The 22,803-nt window shown below is 50.4% G+C and overlaps 2 protein-coding genes across 10 annotated transcripts in view; both read left to right on the top strand.

Annotated features, from left to right (window-relative positions):
* Window positions 1-10,029, top strand: part of Supt5h (SPT5 homolog, DSIF elongation factor subunit) — a 29,173-nt gene extending 19,144 nt beyond the window's left edge. For 7 of the 9 annotated variants that reach the window (NM_001107497.2, XM_087555111.1, XM_087555109.1 and 4 more), the window contains 16 exon segments: window positions 66-159; window positions 248-384; window positions 2,691-2,846; window positions 2,958-3,104; window positions 4,049-4,195; window positions 4,289-4,414; window positions 5,453-5,537; window positions 5,777-5,884; window positions 5,957-6,059; window positions 6,169-6,296; window positions 6,391-6,496; window positions 6,850-7,008; window positions 7,114-7,282; window positions 7,379-7,582; window positions 9,479-9,574; window positions 9,653-10,029. In NM_001107497.2, coding sequence (NP_001100967.2) covers window positions 66-159; window positions 248-384; window positions 2,691-2,846; window positions 2,958-3,104; window positions 4,049-4,195; window positions 4,289-4,414; window positions 5,453-5,537; window positions 5,777-5,884; window positions 5,957-6,059; window positions 6,169-6,296; window positions 6,391-6,496; window positions 6,850-7,008; window positions 7,114-7,282; window positions 7,379-7,582; window positions 9,479-9,574; window positions 9,653-9,799 — 2,112 coding nt within the window. In that variant the 3' untranslated portion in view covers window positions 9,800-10,029. 9 annotated transcript variants of the gene reach the window in all.
* Window positions 10,030-13,995: 3,966 nt separating this feature from the next.
* Window positions 13,996-21,862, top strand: Timm50 (translocase of inner mitochondrial membrane 50). The gene is given in 11 exon segments (NM_001401677.1): window positions 13,996-14,131; window positions 15,140-15,290; window positions 15,755-15,786; window positions 15,972-15,993; window positions 18,490-18,548; window positions 18,636-18,755; window positions 19,058-19,162; window positions 19,252-19,350; window positions 19,945-20,101; window positions 20,395-20,501; window positions 21,252-21,862. Coding segments are annotated over 11 exon segments (1,062 nt in total). The 5' UTR covers window positions 13,996-14,023; the 3' UTR covers window positions 21,354-21,862.
* The last annotated feature ends 941 nt before the right edge of the window (window positions 21,863-22,803 follow it).

Here is a 22,803-nt window from a genome sequence, read left to right as displayed (position 1 = left end):
AGTGGTTCTGACCAGCATGGTGACACTGACTTCTTTCCATCTCCTCCCCTCACCCTGGATCTCAGATTACAGAAGGTGTAAAGCCCACCCTGTCAGAGCTGGAAAAGTTTGAGGATCAGCCTGAGGGCATCGACTTGGAGGTGGTGACTGAAAGCACAGGTATCTATCTAGTCCTGGCCTCACACCTGGCTGAGGAGGAGTGCGCTTTGGAAGCGGATGCCCAGCCAACCCTGCACTGTTCCCTCAGGGAAGGAGCGAGAGCACAATTTCCAGCCTGGTGACAATGTGGAGGTGTGTGAGGGTGAGCTCATCAACCTGCAGGGCAAGGTCCTCAGCGTGGATGGCAACAAGATCACCATCATGCCCAAACATGAGGACCTCAAGGTGAGGCCACAGGCCTGACCGTGTTTGGTCATGGCACGTTGTATGGAAGATGTTCAGGCAATGTTTTCTGTCCTTACAGAGGACATGTTTGACCTTTTTTGACTCCGTGTGCTAACGGGTCTGCTGAGAGTATTTAGGCCTACTTTCTGTGATTAGGGAAGCAGGTTGAAGCAGTTGAAGTCTCAGGCCTGATTCTGCCTGTCTGTAGGGGACTGTGTGGGTTCATGCTATGTCCTGGGCTCTGTCCTGTGTATAGGGAAGACAGTGTCATAGTGACACGCGTATGTGCGGGTGTTTAAAGGAGAGGAAGAATGCATCCAAGGGACACCTCCCTCACCCTTCTTTGGTGCATGTGTGTGGTACTCAGGATGGAGCCCAGGGCTTTGTGCATGCTCTATAAGTGCCCTACCCCTTAGCCTCACCCCCAACCCCTGCTGATGACTCCTAGGCATGTGTTAGACCACTGAGCTACACCATCAACCCCTCACTAGTATCATCCAGGCAGGGGCTCACCACTGAGCCAGGCCCCAGTCCCTCACTGGTGACGTCTACCACTGAGTCCCCCTTTTTGTTTTTTACATTGACTTGTTTTGCATGTGCACATGCCACAGCATACGCATGGAGGTCAGCGTCTGTTCCCTCCTTCACCAGTCTTTGCTCAGGATTGAACTCATGCTGACAGACTTGTCCTAAGTTCCCTTACCACTGAACCATTTTGCTGGTCACCTTTGCCTTTTTTTTTTTTTCCTTCCTTTTTTGGAATCAGGATCTCCCTATGTAGCACTGGCTGAACTGGAACCCACCATGTAGGTCAAGCTGGCCTTAAATTCATAGAGATCCGCCTGCTTCTGCCTCCCAAATGCTGTGGTTAAAGGCATTTGGCACTGTGCCTGACTTCCTTTTACTTACAGAAAAAATGTTTTTCTTAAATTCCTGTGTATGTATATGAGGAAGAAGGGCAGGATTTAGAGCTTGGGTTATCAGCTTTGGCAAAATGCTGAGCCCTCTCACTGGTTCTGTTGACTTTTTTTTTTCCTTTTTTTTCGGAGCTGGGGACCGAACCCAGGGCCTTGTGCTCGCTAGGCAAGCGCTCTACCACTGAGCTAAATCCCCAACCCCTCTGTTGACTTTTGAGTCAGGAACTTGCTAAATTATTCAGGCTATCCTTGAACTTGTGGTCCTTCTGCCTCATCCTTTCTAGTAGCTGGAATGATCAGCTTGTGACCAATAGATCCCTATTATGTGATGTTTCCTGATGTCTTGGTTAGGGCTTTACTGCTGTGAACAGACACCATGACCAACACAACTCTTATAAGGACAACATTTAGTTGGGGCTGGCTTACAGGTTCAGAGGTTCAGTCCATTATCATCAAGGTAGGAACATGGCAGCATCCAGGCAGGCATGGTGTAGGAAGAGCTGAGAGTTCTACATCTTCATCTGAAGGCTGCTAGAAGACTGGCTCCCAGGCAGCTAAGACAAGGAAGGGTCTTAAAGTCCACGCCCGGGGCTGGGGATTTAGCTCAGTGGTAGAGCGCTTGCCTAGGAAGCCCAAGGCCCTGGGTTCGGTCCCCAGCTCCGAAAAAAAGAACCAGAAAAAAAAAGTCCACGCCCACAGTGACACACCTACTCTGACAAGGCCACACTTCCTAACGGTGCCATACAATAGACCAAGCACGTACAAACCATCACACCTGATATGTTGTCGAGTGGCTGTCTTAGAGTCTGTCATGAGATAATAACATGGTTTGTCTTTTTTTTTTTTTTTTTTTTTGGTTCTTTTTTTCGGAGCTGGGGATTGAACCCAGGGCCTTGCGCTTCCTAGGCAAGCGCTCTACCACTGAGCTAAATCCCCAGCCCCATGGTTTGTCTTTTGTTGTTTCTGAAGAGCAAACAGGAGTAACCTGAGGTCATAGCATGCCTTCAGTCATTGTGTGTGTGTGTGTGTGTGTGTGTGTGTGTGTGTGTGTGTGTGTGTGTGTGTGTGTACGTGTGCGCGCGCATGTATGTATGATGAGTTATTGGTGCCAGTATTCAGTGTCTTGGGCTAGGGAATGGAAGACTGTTGCAAGCGAGGTCCATGTATCTGAGGACAAGTTGTCTGTGGGTTCAGGCATGTGCATATGGCTCATGGGTTGGTCATCTTTGGGGTAAAAGGTCTCCCTGCCTGGGGCAGCTCCCTGAGAAGTGTCTCGGGTGGGTGGTAGGAAAGCTGCAGTGTCTCTTCTGTGATTGAGGGGATGCAAGGTGGGCCCAGTGATGATGGCTTTTCTTGAGTACTTACTGTTCCCATGGCCAAATTTCCCAGGACATGCTTGAGTTCCCAGCTCAGGAACTTCGGAAGTACTTCAAGATGGGAGACCATGTAAAAGTGATTGCTGGCCGATTTGAGGGTGACACAGGTCTCATCGTGCGGGTGGAAGAGAACTTTGTTATTCTTTTCTCAGACCTCACCATGCACGAGGTAAGTGCTTGGAAGAGCGTGGGATAGGCATTGGGTACTAAGCGGATGCTCCAGTGGGTAATTCCCTGGGGCCTGCCTCGCTCCTTCCCTCCTTCCCCTGTCTCTCCACAGTTGAAAGTGCTTCCCCGGGATCTGCAGCTCTGCTCAGAGACAGCCTCAGGTGTGGATGTTGGGGGCCAGCATGAGTGGGGTGAGCTGGTGCAGTTGGATCCCCGGACTGTAGGTGTCATCGTGCGGCTGGAGCGAGAGACCTTCCAGGTGTGTCTTACGTTACGCTCCTATCCCAAGAGCATGTCCTTGGGGGTAGTAGAGCAACGTAGTGGCCAAGCCCACAAAGTGCACTGAGTAGCAGGCCTGGGAAGGCTCCCTGAAGCCTGTTTGTGTAATGTTGGCAACTGGCCTGTCATTTTTCCTGCCTGCCTCAATTGTCACACCTCATTGTAAAGTATGCTCCAGTTTTTGGAGCTTTTGAAAAGATGGAGTGCTGGGTTGGGGATTTAGCTCAGTGGTAGAGCGCTTGCCTAACAAGCACAAGGCCCTGGGTTCGGTCCCCAGCTCCGAAAAAAAGAAAAGAAAAAAAAGGAAAAAAAAAAGAAAAGATGGAGTGCTACGGTTGCCACAGTTCTGCCCTCCCCCACTTCCCACCCCCATGTGTACATTAGCATAGTACCTAGGACCCTGAATCTGTGTCAGCTTTGTTGCTTCTGTACTGTGTAAAGTAGGACTTGTGATTGTATTCCTCTCAGGGAAGTGTGTGAAGAGTTTAGGAGGGGTGGGTAATCAGTGGGCTCCTCCTCTTATGCCCCTGATGCTCAGTCAGGAAGGCAGAGTCCCCTCCTAAAGCATTCCCTGCCTTCCCCTCCCCGGCTGAGGATGACCTTGAACTCTCCATTCTCCCGCTTCCCCTGAGTGCTGAGATCAGTGCATTTACCAGTCTATGTGGTGCTGACAATCAAACCCAGCTTCATGCATACTCAGACAGCACTGTGAACTGAGCTACACCCCAACTTCTCATAGAGTCTTTTGGAATAATCTAGAATGTCTGTGGCTGACCTAGGGACTGGTGGGTGGTGCTGTGACTTTGCCTCATGGTCAGGATGCTACGTAGGACTCAGGATCTTAGGGTTGTCTCCCCCAAGGAAAGAACAGCTCACTTTACATCACCCTCCCTTCTCATCCTCTGCATCCTTCTCCCTCCAAAGGTTCTCAACATGCATGGGAAAGTGGTGACTGTAAGGCACCAGGCTGTGACGCAGAAAAAGGACAACCGCTTCGCTGTGGCTCTGGACTCAGATCAGAACAACATCCATGTGAAGGACATTGTTAAGGTCATTGATGGCCCCCATTCAGTAAGTGTCGGCTGCTGCTCTCTGTCTGAGTCTAAAAGAGTTGAGATGGGGTCTACCCTGCCCAGCATGTGACCTCCTCTCCTGCCTGCCCAGGGCCGAGAGGGTGAGATCCGCCATCTGTACCGCAGCTTTGCCTTCCTGCATTGCAAGAAGCTGGTGGAGAATGGCGGCATGTTTGTCTGTAAGGCACGGCACCTGGTGTTGGCTGGGGGCTCAAAGGTGAGAATGTCAAGGCTCCAGGAGTACCAAGAACTGGGTTGGTAGGGACTGTGGGAGTGATTATTCTGCCAAGTTCTTGGGGAAGGTAAAAAGGTTTCTTTGGGACTTTGAGCTACCGTCCTGTCATTTGTTACTCATTTTTGTGAGGTACATGTTGGGTGCCAGACACCCTGCTGGAGCTGAGACAAGCAAAGTGTGAGGTGGCTGTAGGCTTTCACTTCAGGACTTCTTTTCCCAAGTGCCCCTCTTCCCGGAGTTATGGTATAATGCAGAGACAGTGACAGGGGTACCCATGGTTGAGGCAGAGAGAGGGATGGCCCTGTGTGTACAAAACCACCAAGTAACTCCGGAATTGCCATTGCTCAGGCCCTGGGTCAGGACTGACTGGAAAGTCAGAACTAGCATATGCAGAACTGGATTTTTTTTTTTTTCTTTTTTCTTTTTTTCGGAGCTGGGGACCGAACCCAGGGCCTTGCGCTTGCTAGGCAAGCGCTCTACCACTGAGCTAAATCCCCAACCCCTGCAGAACTGGATATTGGAAAGGGAACCTGAAGCAAGACGTCTGGCACACGCCTACCTGTAGGACTAGCACTTGGGAAGTGAGGCAGGAGGCTGCTGAGTTTAAGGTTATCCATCCTTGGCTACAGACCAAGTGCAAGTCCAGCCTGAACTATGCAAGACCTTGCCTCAAAACTAGAAGTAAATAAAAAATAAGGAATTCAGGGCCAGTAGGTGATCCCAGTGCCCTGCAGAAGAGATGGCTTGTACCATGTCTTGGGGACTCACATTCCTGACTCATTATGGTTAGGATGCATATCTTGCTGTGGGGAGACCCAGGTTTTTGGTGGACAGGCATAGAGAGGCAGAGGGTAGCACTTCCTCTCCTAGGAGATGGAGGTTTTATCCTAGAAGTAGGAGGGATGATTGCTGAGCAGCTGCAAACAGCCTAGCCCTGTCATTCTGTCACTGTGGGGAGCGGGCTGGAGGCCTTTCTCCTTCATGTCCTGCCTGGCTGTTCACTCCTTATCCCTCTCTCAGCCCCGGGATGTGACCAATTTAACTGTTGGTGGCTTCACTCCTATGAGCCCCCGGATCAGCAGCCCTATGCACCCCAGTGCTGAAGGTGAGATGGGATCAGAGTTCAGAGATTGGAGTTGGGAGGAGCCTTACCTGTTCAACCTGAGAGCCTTGGGCCGAGTGGAGTCTGGAAAGGCCTGGGGTTTACGGAGCAGGTGGAGGAGCTCCTAACCCAACTTGGGGGGCTCACGCTGGTAGAGAGAGATTTGAGGATGTCCTGGCTGTGGGCACAGCATAAGAGGGACAAACATAATTCCTGGGCTCCCACATCCTCCCACCCTACAGGTCAGCATGGTGGTTTTGGAAGCCCAGGTGGCATGAGCAGGGGTCGAGGGCGAAGAGACAATGAGCTCATAGGCCAGACTGTGCGTATCTCCCAGGGACCCTACAAAGGTGAGTCATGGCGTGTGCAGAGGTGGGGCTGTGGTGAGGGAAGTTCCATACTCTGACCGCCATTCCTTATAGGCTACATTGGTGTGGTGAAGGATGCCACGGAGTCCACAGCCCGAGTAGAATTGCACTCTACCTGCCAGACCATCTCTGTGGACCGCCAGCGGCTCACCACAGTGTAAGTCTAGGCTTAGAGAAAACCAGGGTGGGGTTGATGGTTGGGCCTAGAGAGGACCAGCATTAAGGGTGCTAGGCATCTCACCCACCTCCCTGTTCTGTGTCCACAGTGACTCCCAGCGTCCAGGTGGCATGACTTCCACCTATGGAAGGACTCCCATGTATGGCTCTCAGACTCCCATGTATGGCTCTGGCTCCCGAACACCCATGTATGGCTCCCAGACACCTCTGCAGGATGGTAAGTGTGTTCAGAATACTAGGGATGAAGCAGTGGGCAGCACAGGCCTCAGGAGACAGGTAGAGTGAAGGTCATGTCTCTTTCCTTTATCCAGGTAGCCGCACTCCACATTATGGCTCACAGACACCCCTGCATGATGGTAGCCGCACTCCTGCTCAGAGTGGGGCCTGGGATCCCAACAACCCTAACACACCTTCCAGGTGAGAGCCATTTCTAGGCTGGGCTGTGCTGGCAAGGGTGAGTGGTTATGTTCGAGCATTGTGCTCCAGGCTGGTCCCTGGCCTGCCGTGGGCATAGCTGGGAATGCAGTCCTGTGAGTCACCAGCCTCAGCATACAGCTACTCTGTACTTGGAGACTTTTGCCAAGTGTGTGACCCTGTCCTTCTGCACCGTCGACTCAGCTGCGGAATGGCTTCAGTGTCAGGAAAGCCTGTGTGGGCTTCTTCTGTTGGAGTGAAGTGGCTTCAGTTGGGTCCAGTGTATAGTGCTGTTCTACAAGCTTCGTCAGATCTGTTACCACCCATCATTCTCAAAAGACTTCTGTCCCCACCAGGGCTGAGGAGGAATACGAATATGCCTTTGACGACGAACCCACCCCATCCCCACAAGCATATGGGGGAACCCCGAATCCCCAAACACCCGGCTACCCAGACCCATCATCCCCCCAGGTCAATCCACAGTACAACCCGCAGACACCCGGGACGCCAGCCATGTGAGTCCATCAGGGCTGAGCCCGAAAAGCCCTGCACACAGCTACCCATCGCCCCACCTCCTGACCCCTTCTGCCGAGAATAACACCCTTTTCTTCTGTCTACAGGTACAACACAGACCAGTTCTCCCCCTACGCTGCCCCCTCCCCACAGGGGTCTTACCAGCCCAGCCCCAGCCCCCAGAGCTACCACCAAGTGGCACCAAGTCCAGCGGGCTATCAGAACACCCATTCCCCAGCCAGCTACCACCCAACACCGTCACCCATGGCCTATCAGGTACGCCATGCCACAAAAGGCTGTATGAACTTAGGCCCTGGTTGGGTTGGCCAGGCCCGGTGATTGTTCCAGACACTCATTCTTGTCTTCCTTCAGGCTAGTCCCAGCCCCAGCCCTGTTGGCTACAGTCCAATGACCCCTGGAGCTCCTTCTCCTGGAGGCTACAATCCCCACACACCAGGCTCAGGCATTGAGCAGAACTCCAGTGACTGGGTGACCACTGATATCCAGGTGAAGGTTCGAGACACCTATCTGGACACACAAATAGTGGGGCAGACAGGCGTCATCCGCAGTGTCACGGTGAGTATGGTCCAAGGAGGTGGACATGCGTCCCCCGCCACCACCTTTGTAGTTACCTATTTTTATCAGTTTTGCTGTGGGTGGAACTCTAGGCTTCATACACACTAGTCTAGTGTTTATAGTTTATAGTGTTTATAGTTCTAGCTTTAACTTTACAACTATAATGTGTGGTAAGCTGTGATGGACAAACATGTGGAAGGCTGGGGTGTCTGAATCCATGGGATGGGGAGTTGAGCCTTGTGTGCTCACAGTTGGGGCTTGTGCATGATGGACTCAGTAGTTGCTGAGAGGCCCACTGGCTCACTGAGTTCCCAGCCTTTGTAATGCTACCCCAATATTGTCTCAGCCTTCAGGAAGCAGCTTTGTCTCTCAGCTTGTGTCTTAGGGGGTCTGAGCTGTTCCAGCCTGCTGCCTGAAAGTTGAGCATCAATCCTGGCTTGGGTAACAAAGTCTCCATGTGTTTGTTTAACTGTGAGGGGGAAGCACCTGTACTTTTTCCTTAGGAGCCAACTCTCTATGACAGTTTGAACCTTGCTAAGCCTCTGTAGATGTTCCGATTGGATTGATCAAATCCAGGGACAAGTGCAGCTCTAGGCCCTGCCCTTCCAGACCTCACCTGGTATTATGGGAGAGATGTGTGCCCAGACGGGCAGAATTGGAATGAGAAGCCCAGAAGCTTTGGGGAGTGGGGTGAACTGAGTTGGCACTATACCTAGCGTTGGGGAGTTAGGGAGGAATTCCTGGAGGAGACATTGAGGCTGAGCCCTGAAGGAGAAATAGAGTAAACCCAGCCCTGGAGGATAATGCTTCACACCTTTAATCCCAGCACTTGGGAAGCTGAAGCAGGCAGACGGAGTTTGAGGCCAGCCTGGTCTACAGAGTGAGTTCCAAGGTAGCCAGGGCTACACAGAGAAACCCTGTCTTGGGGAAAATACCCAGGGGGAGGAAAAAGGAGCAGTGAGGCTAGAGAGTGGCCAGGCTCGATCACAGACTGCACTGGGCTACATGACTGTGGGGCTCTGAGGAGCTCTGTGACCAGGTCTGTGGGGGACCTGCTCTGCCATATTGCCCGGGTAGATTGGGTAGTCATAAAGGCCTCCAGCCCACCCCCACAGCGACAGAGCGACAGGGCGAGGCTGTTTGCAGCTGCCCAGCATCATCCCTCCTACTTCTGGAAGTCAAGAGTGCTCTGTAGCGGGGCAGTGGGGAAAGGGGCAGGTGACTGTGACAGAGTTCACAGCAAGAGGGTGGTGACTGTGATCAGGTGAGCTTGGTTGGGGTCAGGGCTGATGGAGACAAGGGCTCCAGAGGGTCAACATATAAAAGAGATGAAGCTAGTTTGGGATTATCTCTTGATTTAACTTTGTTGTTTTTGTTTTGTTTTTTTGAGATAAAGTCTCACCAACCATGTAGCCCTGGTGAGCTTGGAAATGGATATATAGACCTGCCAGGTGTGGCGGTGCATGCCTTTAATCCCAGCACTTGGGAGGCGGAGGCAGAGGAGAATCTGAGTTCAGGGCCTGACTGGCTGCACAGAGAAACCCTGTCTTTTAAAAAAAAAAAAAAACACAAAAAGTAACCAACCAAACAAAAACCCAGAAAACAAAACAAAACAAAAAAGCAAGCAAGCAAAACTGAGATCTGGCCTGGAATCCGCAGAGATCCTCTTTCCTGTGCCTGCTCTCTGAGCACTGCGATCGAGGCGTGTGCCACAGTGCCTTGCTCTCCTTTGACCTGATGTAGTTACAGTTTACTGATTCCTTAGTCGCAGTAACTGCTCACCCTGATGCCTCCTCCCTCACCCCACGGCCCCCACCCAGCCTGTGCATCTGGAGAGTGGGCTCTGAGTTACACTGAGAGCAGGACAGGCTGAGCAGGCTTTCTGTCCTTCTGCAGGGAGGCATGTGCTCCGTGTACCTGAAAGATAGTGAGAAGGTGGTCAGTATCTCCAGTGAGCATCTGGAGCCCATCACCCCCACCAAGAACAACAAGGTAGAAATGGGGCCTTTGGGAGGACAGAGGAGGGGATGGAAGGCTGCTGCTGGGCCTGACACTGGCTGTCACTTGTAGGTGAAAGTGATTCTGGGTGAGGACCGAGAGGCTACCGGGGTCCTTCTGAGTATTGATGGTGAGGATGGCATCATCCGAATGGACCTGGAAGACCAGCAGATCAAGATTCTAAACCTCCGCTTCCTAGGGAAGCTCCTGGAGGCCTGAGGCCCAAGCGTGCAGTGCAGACACGGAGCAAGCAGCCCGCTCTGGCCTTGCTTGGCCTAGGATGGAACCCCGAGTCTGGGGCAAGCCAGGGCAATCACTCTGGATTTCCTTTTCCTCCTCCCCTGGTACTCTAGGAATCAGAGCAGTCTGAGGAATGTCCTGCCTTCTTTCTGCTGTCCCAGCTTGCCTTTGTGTTCAGGCCTTTCAATAAAGAGAAACTGTTTGAAAAATGTGTTTGGAGAGTTTTCCTAGTCTGAAGTATCGTTATTAAGTTGGGGCAAATAACCAGATTTTAACTAAGTTTCCCCATCTGGAAAAATAATGCTTCTGAGACTACAAAGGGCTCTTCAGAGGATGTTGAAAGAGATGATTAGGGCAGGGCTTCAGGCCTGTCATCCAAGCTACTTAGCAGACTGGGGGAGGAAGGTCACCTGAGCAACAGTCCCATTAAGGACAGCATGCCCCTTTACTATGGTGGTTCTTTTTTTTTTTTTTTTTTTTTTCTTTTTTTCGGAGCTGGGGACCGAACCCAGGCCCTTGCGCTTGCTAGGCAAGCACTCTACCGCTGAGCTAAATCCCCAACACTATGGTGGTTCTTAACCTGAGGGTAGTAAACCTTTTTGGTGGGGGACTCACCAAATGATCCTTTCACAGAGTTCATATATCAGATATTTATATTATGTTTTATAACTAGCAAAATTACAGTTATGAAGTAGTAACAAAAAATATTTTTATGGTTGGGGATCATCACAACATAAGGAATTATTAAAGGGTTGCAGTGTGTGGTTGAGAGCTGCTGCCTTAGGACCACGTCTCAAAAAGTCCAAGAGCAAGGCATAATGGTACACCCCTTTGATCCTAGCATTTGGGAGGCAGAGGCTGGTGGATCTCTGTGCTGGTATACAGAGTGAGTTCAAGGACAGCCAGAGCTACATAGTAAGACCCTGTCTGGGGGGTTAGGAGGTGGACAGGGGCTACTCAGCACTTCATCTGGGACACAACTTAATGAGTGCTTTACAAAGCAGGTGTGGCGCATGGCCCTAACCTCCGAGTTTGTAAAAAGGAATGTAAGAATGGGGTTTGGACTGTTCAGAACTTACCCAGCCTGTGGTGAAATACGAGGGAATAAGTAAGTCAAGGCCTAGACCTAGAAAAAGAAGACTCTGGCTGCTGGAGTATGTGGTTCACCAGCATTGCCTTAACCAGAACAGCCTCAGAGTCAAGACTATACCCAGATCTAGCCAGATGGCTTAGTTACTAACACCACCTGCCTGGTGGCCTGAGTCCAATCCTGAGAACCAACATGATAGAGAACTGACTCATGCGGGTTGACCTCTGACCTCCACATGCATTATACTCTCCTTCATAAATGAAGACTTATAAAGAGATATGGTGCCCGGTCTAGAGATAGAATATGAGACCTGAGACTAATCCCCAGGAAGTAGTACCTCAGCCAAACTGGGTGGACTCGAAGATGAAGGTGCATTGAGGGGATTTGTATCCGGTATAGAGCCCTCAAGTGCCAGAAGCAACTGAAGAAGAACCAGAGGTTTTATGGAAGATCTGAAACAATGCTAACTTATACTGAGTATGAAATTTAAATTCTCTATTGTCTGATGATTCCCTTAAAGCAATTTACATTGAAAATTACATCTTGTGGCTAAGTGAAAAATCAAGTTAGTGTCCACAGGGACTCTTAAATTTCTCCTGTGCTGCAGCCACGTTCCCAGTCTCCTTAGTGGGTTCTAAGTTATCACTCTACCACTGAGCTCAGTCTCCAGCCCTACAGTCTTGAGTGCTGAGAGCAGTAACCGAAGGATTGCTCGCACAAGCCTGATAACTTTGGGTCAGGAATGAGCCTCCTAACAATTTCAGGCTTTGTACCTTGCTCCTTTCCATATCTGATAGGTCCAAATGAAAACGTATTATAAAGTACTTCATGTATTAAAGACATTTGATTGTCATTGCCATTGATCAGGGTAAAGTAGTGTATGCCTTTAATGCCAGCACTTGGGGGATAGAAGCAGGACGATCAGGACTTCAAGGTCTTCAGTCGCATAGATCGGCCTGTTTCCGAAAAGAACAGTTGGTGAGATTGGCCTAGGGGTAAAGGCACTGCTGGCAAACCTTACACCTTGAGTTCAATTCCACCTGGACTCCTATGATGGACGGAGATATGTATTTGACTTCTCTGACCACCTCAAGCAGGCAGGTGGTGCATAACTTTAATCCCAGCACTTAGAGGACTTAGAGGCACGTGGATCTCTGAGTTCTGGTCTACATAGTCTATAGGCCAGCCAAGGCTACATAGACCCTGTATGTAAAATAAAACTAATTTTTAAAAATTAGGATATATTTCATGAAGAACTAAGTCCCCCTCCATTCAGTTACAGTAATATAAAGCCAACAAGACTCACCATGTCAAGACAGTGTTTTCACCACTACTCTCGGACATTTTCACCCAAGTGAAGTGTGAGGGAAACAGCCTAGTTCAAATGACTCAACTTTGATTCCCTGGACCAGGAGGGTGGAAGCAGAGACCCGACTCTTGAAAATTGTCTTCTGACCATACCCTGAGGCATGAGAGTGCACACACTCAAGCAGCACCCCAATCCATTTACTTCCAGTCCAGAAATGACATCTCTGAGATCTGTGTGTCTTTCCTTTGCCCAACTTTGTATTTTTACTTTATTAGTACTTTGGATTTTTAAAGTTTAAATGTAAAAATTTGACTTTTTTCCCATTGAAAACAACTTGCGATGGCTCAGTGGTTAAGAGTACTCTGCTCAAAAACACACTTGGTATGCACTCATTGATAAGTGGATATTAGCCCAAAAGCCTGAATTACCTAAGATGCAATCCACAGACCACAGGAAGCTCAAGAAGAAGGATGACCAAGCTCAAAAAGGATGCTCCCACTCCTTCTTAAAAGGGGGAAAAATATCCATAGGAGGGGATGTGGAGGTAAAGTTTTGAGCAGAGACTGAAGGAATGGCCATTCAGAGCCTGCCCCACATGTGGCCCATATATATATACAGCCACCAAAACTAGGTAAGATTGATGAAGCTAAAAAGTGCATGCTGACAGGGACCAGATATAGATCTCTCCTGAGAGACACATCCAGAGCATGTCCAATATAGAGGTCAATGCTAGCAGCAAACCACTGAACTAAGAACAGGACCCCCTTTGGGGGAATTAGAGGAAGGATTGAAAGAGCTGAAGGAGTTTGCAACCCCATAAAAACAACAACGCCAACCAACCAGAGCTTCCAGGGACTAAACCACTACCCAAAGGCTCTACATGGACTGACCCAGGGCTCCAACTGCATATGTAGCAGAGAATAGTCTTGTTGGGGCACCAGTGGAAAGGAAGCCCTTGGTCCTGCCAAGGTTGGACCACCAGTGCAGGGGAATGTCAGAGGGGGGACCCATATAGGGGAGGGGAAGAGGATGGGGGCTTATGAACAGGAAACCGGGAAAGGGAATAACATTTGAAATGTAAATGAAGAAATGTATCTAATTTTAAAAATTAAAAAAAAAAAAGAGTACTCTGCTCTTCCAGAGGGCCTGACTTCAATCTTTAAAGAGATATGATGCTCTCTTCTGGCACGCAGGAGTACACGCAGACTGTGCACTCATTTAAAATGAATGAATGAACGAATGGATGAGTGAATAAATGAGTAAGTGAGTGAATGAATGAATCAATCAATAGAAAACAACGTACCCCAAGTTCACTGCTTTCTTAATCACTCTCAAACCTCAAACTAGTCAGCACGGAAAGTTGCTTTGGTTGAATCCAGATGATTGGTAGATCTCCAGTCCTTTCTAGAAACTCACGGCGGAAGGGGTAAAAAGAGACGCGAAAGGAGACCGACTCAACCTCCTAGTCCACGTGAGAAAAATTGAGGGCTGCCAGTTAGCCCATTTTTTGGGCCTCTGTCCATATCTGACAATGGAAGGTGAATGCCAAAGTCCGAGCGACTGGATGGTGGCCGTCCTTAGGGTCCCAGGGGGCGTGGTACCAGATGACAGTATTCCAATTTCGCGCTCGGGGATAGCCTGAAAAAAACCGACTAGGAGAGCACCTAAGGTACTCCGCCCACTCCTTTTTGTCCCTGTCGGGCTCCTGTCCACACGCACCACCTCAGCGATCCCATTGGTCGTAGTCCTCTCCTGGGCGGGAGAGAGGGAGCGAGTGGGCGGGGCCGCGTGGCGTCAGCGCAAGATGGCGGCCTCGGCAGCTCTCTTCTCGCGCTTGCGGAGCGGGCTCCGGGTAGGCGCGCGGGGACTGTGCACGCGGCTGGCGCCGCCACCTCCCCGCACTCCAGAACAGGTAAGTGGCGCCGGAACCTGCGCCCCGTTATGGGGCTCTTTTCTAAAGTTTTGGGCGTATGGTCGCAACCCGGCGAGTCTGGAGTACCGCACCTCAGGGTGCTGAGTGGGACGGAGCCGGTGTTTTCGATGTTTCCATGCTTCCTGTGTGGACCGTAGTTGCTCCCCAAGGGCTGGATTATGGAAGCCCCCAAGTGCATCCCGTGGAGCCCAAGTCTCAACCACGTGGGTGCCGGGAGAGGTCACCTGTTCTGTTATCAGTGACCATTCAGGTGATACTTGACGGGGGAGGGGCCCAGGACGCCAGAGACCCGGGCTCTGTCCCAGTGACATTTCATTCGCAACAGTGAGCGAGAGAAACAGGAAGGATCCAGTCTGCCGTCCGTTTCGACCCAGCCATTCTGACCTCCAAGTTCATGACTTTCCGTTCCCTAAGTCCAGACAAGGGATAGCCTCTCCTCGCCCCTGCTTCCTTCCCTTTCAAACCCTCCATCTTGGGCTCTGGGTGTCCGAATATCTCAGCTGTTCGTCCTGTCCCATGGGTGTCCTCTGTCCTCTTAGTTTTGACATCCCCAGCTAACACGTACATACACACACACACACCCATCCCTTATTCTCCTTGCCCTACTCTTCCTGGCTCCAGACTTTGCAGCCCTATTGGTTCCAAGACCTTGGGCAATCTGACCTTTCAGCTCTTGAACCCCTGTGATTCTCTAGACAGTTTAGTTTTTTTTTTTTTTTTTTGTTTTGTTTTGTTTTGTTTTTTTTTTCGGAGCTGGGGACGAACCCAGGGCCTTTCGCATGCTAGGCAAGCGCTCTACCGCTGAGCTAAATCCCCAACCCGACAGTTTAGTTTTAACCCTCTGAGGGGATCAACCTCTGAACTTACAGTTTTCTGCTCTGGGTGTCCACTTCCTGGCTCTTGATCTTGAGTCTACTTGGACCAAATTTAGCAGAGTATTCTGTTATTTTTCTTTCTATGACTTCTCCTCCTTCCCCCTCCACTCAGGTTACTGAGATCGCCAACCGTGGGGGCTCCAAGACCCAAGGGCCACAGCATCAGCCAGGCTCAGAGGGTCCCAGCTATGCCAAAAAAGTTGCACTGTGGATTGCTGGTTTGCTTGGGGCTGGTGGGACTGTCAGCATCGTCTACATTTTTGGTAAGAGACATAACCCTCAATTGTTGGCCCCAGATATCTACTGTGAAACTCCCTTTTCTTTCTTCATGCTGAGTTCATTCCCTGACTCCTCCCTCAATAAGGCCATCAACTAGGATACTCACCTTGAAATTCAAGAAGTCCCCTTCTATCCCTATCCTCTAGTCGTTCCCTGTACCTGAATTCAGGAACTAAGGGGACGGCGGGAAGAATAGGACAAGGGAGAAATAACTATCATGGTGCCTGAAGCTATGTGTTCATCTCAGCAGAAAAAACTAACCCTTGTGTATCCTTCTTAGCCTCAGCCCACTTGGAATCCTTGCCTCCACCTCTTCCTCCTTTAATCCAGGAGCTGTGCCTCTAGTAATATTCCCTTTGAGTGGGGAGTTCAGACCCCCTATTCTCCCCCTCCAGACCGAGCAGACTAGGCTCCAGTTTCTTTATTTGTCTCTGTCCCTCCCTTGCAGGAAACAACCCCGTGGATGAAAATGGCACCAAGGTGAGGAGGAGTGTGTTCTGTAAGGGTGTGGACAGGTTCCTTTCCGTTGGTTCAAGCTCTTCTGTAGTCTGGAGGGAGCATCTCCCTTCTCCTGGGACCTTTGTCTACTTAGCCTTGAGCTCCCAGAGTGGATGTGCTGGTGTCCTGCCTCTGCCATTTCAAACCTTTCCTTTTTCCTCCCCCAGATTCCTGATGAATTCGACAGCGGTGAGTGATTAAACAAAGATCTGGGGTTCACACCTCTGCTATTTTATTTGTTTAGAGTGCTATTGCCCTGTCCTGTACACCAACCCCTCCTCCGCCTATGGAGGTGCAACAGTTAGATGGCTCAGGGAAGGGATGACAAAAGCCCCAGCTCCCTGTCCTGGCCCCTCCGCCCTGGAGCAGATGGTCAGGAACAGATGGGGGCAGGGAGCGTCATCAGTCCATCCCAGACACAGGCTTTCTTTGCCTTAGATCTAGACATCTGCAGCCCCTGACCCCACTCTTTTATAACACCCTCTTTTTTTTTAATCCCTAAGTCCCTACTCCAACACATGCGTCCTTTCCAAAACAATGTCTATGTCTATGCCTCTGCCCCTGCTTCTCCACCCTTCCACCCAGACTGAGCAGAGTTTGTCAAGGAACTTCTGATAAGTTAGATGGGGAGTAGTTGTAGTTTTTACCTGACCATTCCCTAGGTGGGTCAGAAAGGGCTGTGTTTGGGTGGAAGGTGTGCAGACAGCATGGACAGGCACTGATGGCTTTGTTTACACACGGCAGATGGGTGAGTCTGCCCTTTTAACTGGACAGGGGTCAGCCCCCTTGTTTTATTTATTTTTCTTCCTGTTTGTTTTTGAGACAGGGTATCTCTATGTAGCCCTGGCTGTCCTGGAGCTCACTGTGTAGACCAGGCTAATCCCAAGCCCACACAGCTCCACTTGTCTCTTCTCCCAGTTGTTGGGATTAAAGGCCTGAACTACCATGCCGGGCTCCCCACTGGTTTAAACAAATGATCTAAATTGGGCAGGTAGACATGGGAGGTTAAAGCATGTCAACTGGTTTAAACTGGCTCCAATGGTGTGACTATAAGAGGCAGGCTCACGGATAGAGCTAGATATTATTTCACTGATAATATTTCCGTTGAATTTCACATGTGAATTTAGCCAAGATTTTGCACCCTTGGCTCTAGCACTGAGGGCTTTATTAAGACAATGGTTACTGGGGTCAGAGGATTGGTGCTAGGCAAGGGCTCTCTGTGTTCCCAGCATTGTTTCATTTTAAAATTAGTTGTGTGTGCGTGTGCAGACACATGAACGCAGGTGCCCTCACAGGCTAGGTGAGAGCTTTGGATTCCTTGGAGCCAACAGTAACAGATGTTTGTCATCCTCTTGACACCAGTGCCTGGGACCCAACTGCTGGGCCATCTCTCCTGCCTGCTGGTGCAGCCACTCCCATCCCCTACCCCAACCCCAACCCCCACCCTTTGAGACAAGATCTTACAAAATTGCCAATCTTACTTCAAGCTCACTATATAATCCTGGCTGCCCCCAGATTTGTAATTCTCCTCCCTTAACTTGAATAGCTGGGTTGACAAGCCTGTGCCACTGCAACCTGGCTACGTTCCCACTTCCAACCAGGTAGTTCTGTGTTGCACAGACTCTGTCCTGTGTGTTGTGGGATGTTTTAAATCGTGTTCTCCGTAGCTATTCATCAGATGCTAGTATTACAACCATTAACAATACCTCCATGAAGGTAGGCGTGCTTTTATTTAATCCTAACACTTGGGAGACAGAGGCAGGAGGATCTTTTTTTTTTTTTTTTTTTTTTTTTTGGTTCTTTTTTTCGGAGCTGGGGACCGAACCCAGGGCCTTGCGCTTCCTAGGTAAGCGCTATACCACTGAGCTAAATCCCCAGCCCCGCAGGAGGATCTTTATGTAAGTTCAAGACCAGCCTGGTCTACGTGGTGAGTTCCAGGACAGCCGGGGCTACGTATTGAGACTACGTGTTCACACTAATGAATGTTTTTAAGAAAGGGTTCTTAGGGGTTGGGGATTTAGCTCAGTGGTAGAGCGCTTGCCTAGCAAGCGCAAGGCCCTGAGTTCGGTCCCCAGCTCCGAAAAAAAAGAAAAGAAAAAAGGGTTCTTTTGGATATCCTCCAAAAACAACCGCAACAAAAATGTCTGGCAGGGGTGGTAGTGGTGAGGTAGTGGTTAGAGATGGCTCAGTAGTTAACAGCACTGGTTCCTCTTCCAGAGGTTCCGAGTTCAATTCCCAGCAACGCACTGTGGTTCACAACGATCTGTAATGGGATCCAATGCCCTCTTCTGGCACACGGGTGTACATGCAAATAGAGCACCCTATACATAAAATAATAAATAAGTCCTTTTAAAAAATGTCAGCTGGGTGTGGTGGCACCAGACTTTAATCCCAGCACTGGGGAGGCAGAGGCAGGCAGATCTCCATGTGTTCAAGGCCAGCCTGGTCTACAGAGCGATGACAGCCAGGCTTACACAGAAACTCTGTTTTGAGAAACCAAGCCAAAAAAAGGCCCAAAACAATAAAACAAGTATTCTTCCCTTAAAACCCTTTCCACTCTTGGGAATGTTTTCTCACATTTCCTTAAGACATCTGTTTGTTCTGCAAGTAAAGAAATGATAAAATAAGCCACCTGCCTGAGGAGCAGTGGCTTACTCTGGAATCCCTTTGTACCTGGTGTTGTAGATCCAATTCTGGTTCAGCAGTTGCGCCGGACATACAAATACTTCAAGGATTACAGACAGGTGAGTGGGTGGGGGTAGAGGGAGGGGCCGGGCTCAGCCCCCACGCCCAGCCCTGTTTCTGAATGAGAAGCCCCCTCTCTCCTGCAGATGATCATCGAGCCCACCAGTCCCTGCCTTCTCCCAGACCCTCTGCGGGAGCCCTACTACCAGCCACCTTATACACTGGTCCTGGAGCTCACCGGGGTCCTTCTGCATCCAGAGTGGTCGGTGTGTCCTGCAGAAGGCAGTGTGTCGGGGTCCTCCTGGGGGCTGGGTCAGGAGCTGTGCTGGGGTCAGCCCCACTGCCATGTGACTCCCTGCTGCCTTGCATCCTTTGGTACCCACGTTAGGTCAACAACATGAGTCCACTTTGGCTCAGAGTGGATGTGCCACATGAGCGAGGCCAAGCCATATGCTCCTCAGGCCCCAGGAGTAGACAGATGCCTACCTCTGTGACCCTCAGGCAGGGTCTTCACCCTTTGGGCTTTCTGGTCTAAACACTTGCTCCCCTGTCCTTACTGCCTCTGCAGCTGGCCACCGGCTGGAGGTTTAAGAAGCGTCCAGGCATCGAGACCTTGTTCCAGCAGCTTGCCCCTCTGTATGAAATAGTCATCTTCACATCAGAGACTGGCATGGTAAGGCTCTGAGGCAAAAATGACCCAGGCGGAAGATGCAGGGACTGGACCCAGCCTCACCTCACCTCACCTTCTCTTCATCCTTGTAGACTGCATTTCCACTCATTGATAGTGTGGACCCCCACGGCTTCATCTCTTACCGTCTGTTCCGGGATGCCACCAGATATATGGAGGGACACCATGTGAAGGTGCCATAGGGGGATCATGGTGGGCCTCTGGGATAGATTTGGGGTGCTTGTACTGCTAAGAGAAAGGGCCTTTCTCTCTGATGTTAGTGCTTGCCTCTAGGTTGTGTGAGGGTTGGGGACCTAGGCTTTGCTTCTGGAGCTGTAAATGGCTTCCACGAGGCTGTGCTTGGGACTGTCATAGCCAAGCAGCTAGATATGTTGACCAGGCCCCTAACAGACATGTGTTTGTTAGGTTCTCCCTTACGTCTTGATGACTCAGGTTTGTACCATTGTGCGGTGTAAGCTCAGGCTTTGACAAGGGCCTGTCTGTAATCCCTGGCTTGCAGCGCATCTAGTTGAAGCCTGTTGCAGACTTGGGGCATGAATTGAACCCAACAGACAGAGCCCATGTTTTCTCCAGAGACCCCCGGCTTAGGTGTCATGTGACCAGCTCCCCAGCTCCCAGAAGCCTGAGATTACCCTCCATAACCTGTACTTGTGTATTTGGGAGGCTTTGCAAGTCACATCCTCAAGTGTATGATGCTGTGTCTGTCTGTCCCTTCTGCGGTAGCTGGGTGGGGAACTGATGCCCTGATCTGTAATACTCACTTCCAGGACATCTCGTGTCTGAATCGGGACCCAGCCCGAGTAGTAGTCGTGGACTGCAAGAAGGAAGCTTTCCGCCTACAGCCCTTCAATGGTGTCGCCTTGCGGCCCTGGGATGGCAACTCAGATGACCGGGTCTTGCTGGACCTGTCTGCCTTCCTCAAGAGTGAGACTTACTCTACTATCTGGTCCAGAGCCCTTGACCCTGAAGACAGTGGCAGACACTTGATTTTGGCTTGTCCTTGGTGTAAAACTGAGCAATCGGGGTGGAAGAGATCTATGAGAATCCTGGAGCCTTCTGGAACTTTCTGGCATATCCAGGCATTTTTCTTCAGGGCTATTTGGGCGTGTTTGGAGGAACCCTCTCAGCACTGACAGTATTCCACGGTATGCCAACCCTCAGCCTGGGTCCTGCTGAGGCCTGACTAACTAGTGCCCCCTTTCCTGTTGTGCCTACAGCCATCGCGCTGAACCAAGTAGAGGACGTCCGGACTGTGCTGGAGCACTATGCTCTAGAGGATGACCCATTGGAGGCATTCAAACAGCGGCAGAGCCGGCTTGAACAGGTTAGGCTCTAGTCCCGACTGGGCCCCTTTGAAGCTCCTGATAGAGGTGGATGCCCTGGACTTGAGCAGTGTCTTTTTGACCTTGACCTCATAGGGTCCTCCCAGCCTCCCTGGAGGGCTGTTCTGATGGTGTGGTGGCCCAGCCGAGGAGCAGAGGCAGAGGATAGTCAGCATTTAAGTCCTCCATGGCCTTGGGTGGTCCTGGGACCTTTCACAGTAGACATGGCAGAGCTCTCCAAGTGGTTAGAGCTTGTGTACAGGGATCTGTGGGTGCTTGGCTTTAGGGACTGGGGAAAGAATGTTTTGTTAGGTTTTTTTTTTTTTTTTTCCCTTCTTTTTTTCGGAGCTGGGGACCGAACCCAGGGCCTTGCGCTTGCTAGGCAAGTGCTCTACCACTGAGCTAAATCCCCAACCCCAGTTTTCTTTTTGAGACAGTATCTTACATAGGTCAGGCTGGCCTTAAACTCTCAAGCTGCCAGCCTCAGTCTTCTGAATGCTATGGTTATAGGTGTTGCTTCACTCACCTGACAGTATTGGTTAGCAGCATTTGACTTTTAATTGTTTTTGAGTATGCTAGGGATAGAAGAGTGTCTATGCATGTTAGTCCTGTACCCCTGGGGCTCAGAGTTGCTCTTTCCAGGGTTTGGATCTAATGTGTGGACTCATGTCTAATGTTCTGTACTGGGCCTGAGTACAATGGCAGGCAGGCTGCTGAGTTGACCCTTGTCTTTTTCTGTCCCTTGACCCCAGGAGGAGCAGCAGCGCCTGGCGGAGCTCTCCAAGTCCAACAAGCAGGGCCTCTTCTTTGGCTCACTCACCAGCCGCCTGTGGCCTCGATCCAAGCAGCCCTGACTACTAGGCTTCCTCAGAGACTTGGTGCCTGGGCCTCAGGCCCCAGCCCTCAGAGCAAGGTTTGGACAGCTATGTGTCCAATAAAGCGAGTCCCAGATGCCACAATGCCTGTGTCCAGAGAGTCCAGATGGGGCGCTGGGGTGAGGTCTTGGACTCGGTCATCATTCACAGTGACTGAGCACCACCACTAGGCTGGGCACCGTGAGTGCCTCGTTGGAGTGGGGCTCCTGCCAGCCTGCAACTGAAAACCCGGGTTTCTGCTGCACACGTCTTCCCGTATACTCCATGAGCTATAAAGAAAGGCCTCTCTCTCTCTCTCTCTCTCTTTCTCTCTCTCTCTCCCTCTCTCCTCTCCCTTCTCTCCTCTCCCCTCTCCTCTTTCCCTTTCTCTTCTCTCCTCTCTCCCTCCCTCCTACCCTCCCTCCCGCCTTGGCTCTGGACTCCTTGTGTGCTGTGGAAATAAAGAGAAATATGGCCTCTGGGGAGCCGCCTCAAGGGCTGTCAGCCTAGCTGGTGTGTGTGGCTCCTTGGGAATGTGGTTCTGGAGCTGTTGGTCATCCATACCTCATAGAAGCCAGAAATCTGGATTGTGTTTTCTTTTCTGGAGACATGGTCTCACTGTGGTAGAGCTGACTGGCCTTGATATCAAGAGAGCCGCCTGCCTCTGCCTTCCAAGTGCTGGGATTAAAGGCGTGTGCCACCATGCCCAGTATTTGTTTTCTTCTTTTGGAGACTTGTTCTTGCATAGCTCGGCCTAGCCTGGAATTCCTCGACTTAAGTTATCCCAGGAAGCTGGGACCTGAGGCACATCGTGCCACTGTTCTCTGCTAGAAATCAAGATTTAAAAACAAAAAGACCATCGGATTCCTCTAGTTTTATTTTTTATTATCTTTGTAGAGCTAGGGATGGAACATACAGCCTGGAACATGAGCCCTGCCCTAAGCTGATCTTTCTCTCCCTGTAAGGGGTGTGTATTTGGATTGGTTTGTTGGTATGTAGCTCATGCTGGGTTTGGAATAACCGTGTAGCAAAGGATAACCTTGAACTCCTGATCTAAGCCACCTATTGCCAGGTATGTATCACCATACCTGGTTGGTGTAGTACTGGGGACAGTCAACTTTATGCTAAGAAGTACCCTCTACTCCACCTACGGAGCCATATTTCCATCCTCTTCAGTTTAACAGTCATGCACGCCTGCTAGTTTCTGCTTTGAACAGCATAGCTTTCTGGCACTTAAGCATATGCATTCTGGGTTCAAATTCAAGGTCTCGTTTCTTGCTGGAAGTCACTTTCTACCTCTATAAACTAATAGTTTTTTATATTAATCTATTTTTATTTTATTTATATTTATTGGTGTTTTACCTGTATTACTTTGTGACGGTGTGGGATCCTTTAGACCTGGAGTTACAATTGTGAGCCACCATGTGGGTGCTGGGACTTGAACCCAGGT

The sequence above is a fragment of the Rattus norvegicus genome, chromosome 1 (assembly GCF_021556685.1).
Source record: "Rattus norvegicus strain SHRSP/BbbUtx chromosome 1, alternate assembly SHRSP_T2T, whole genome shotgun sequence".
NCBI lineage: Eukaryota > Metazoa > Chordata > Mammalia > Rodentia > Muridae > Rattus > Rattus norvegicus.
The sequence above is the reverse complement of the archived record's forward strand: the minus strand, read 5'-3'. Positions and strand labels throughout refer to the sequence as shown.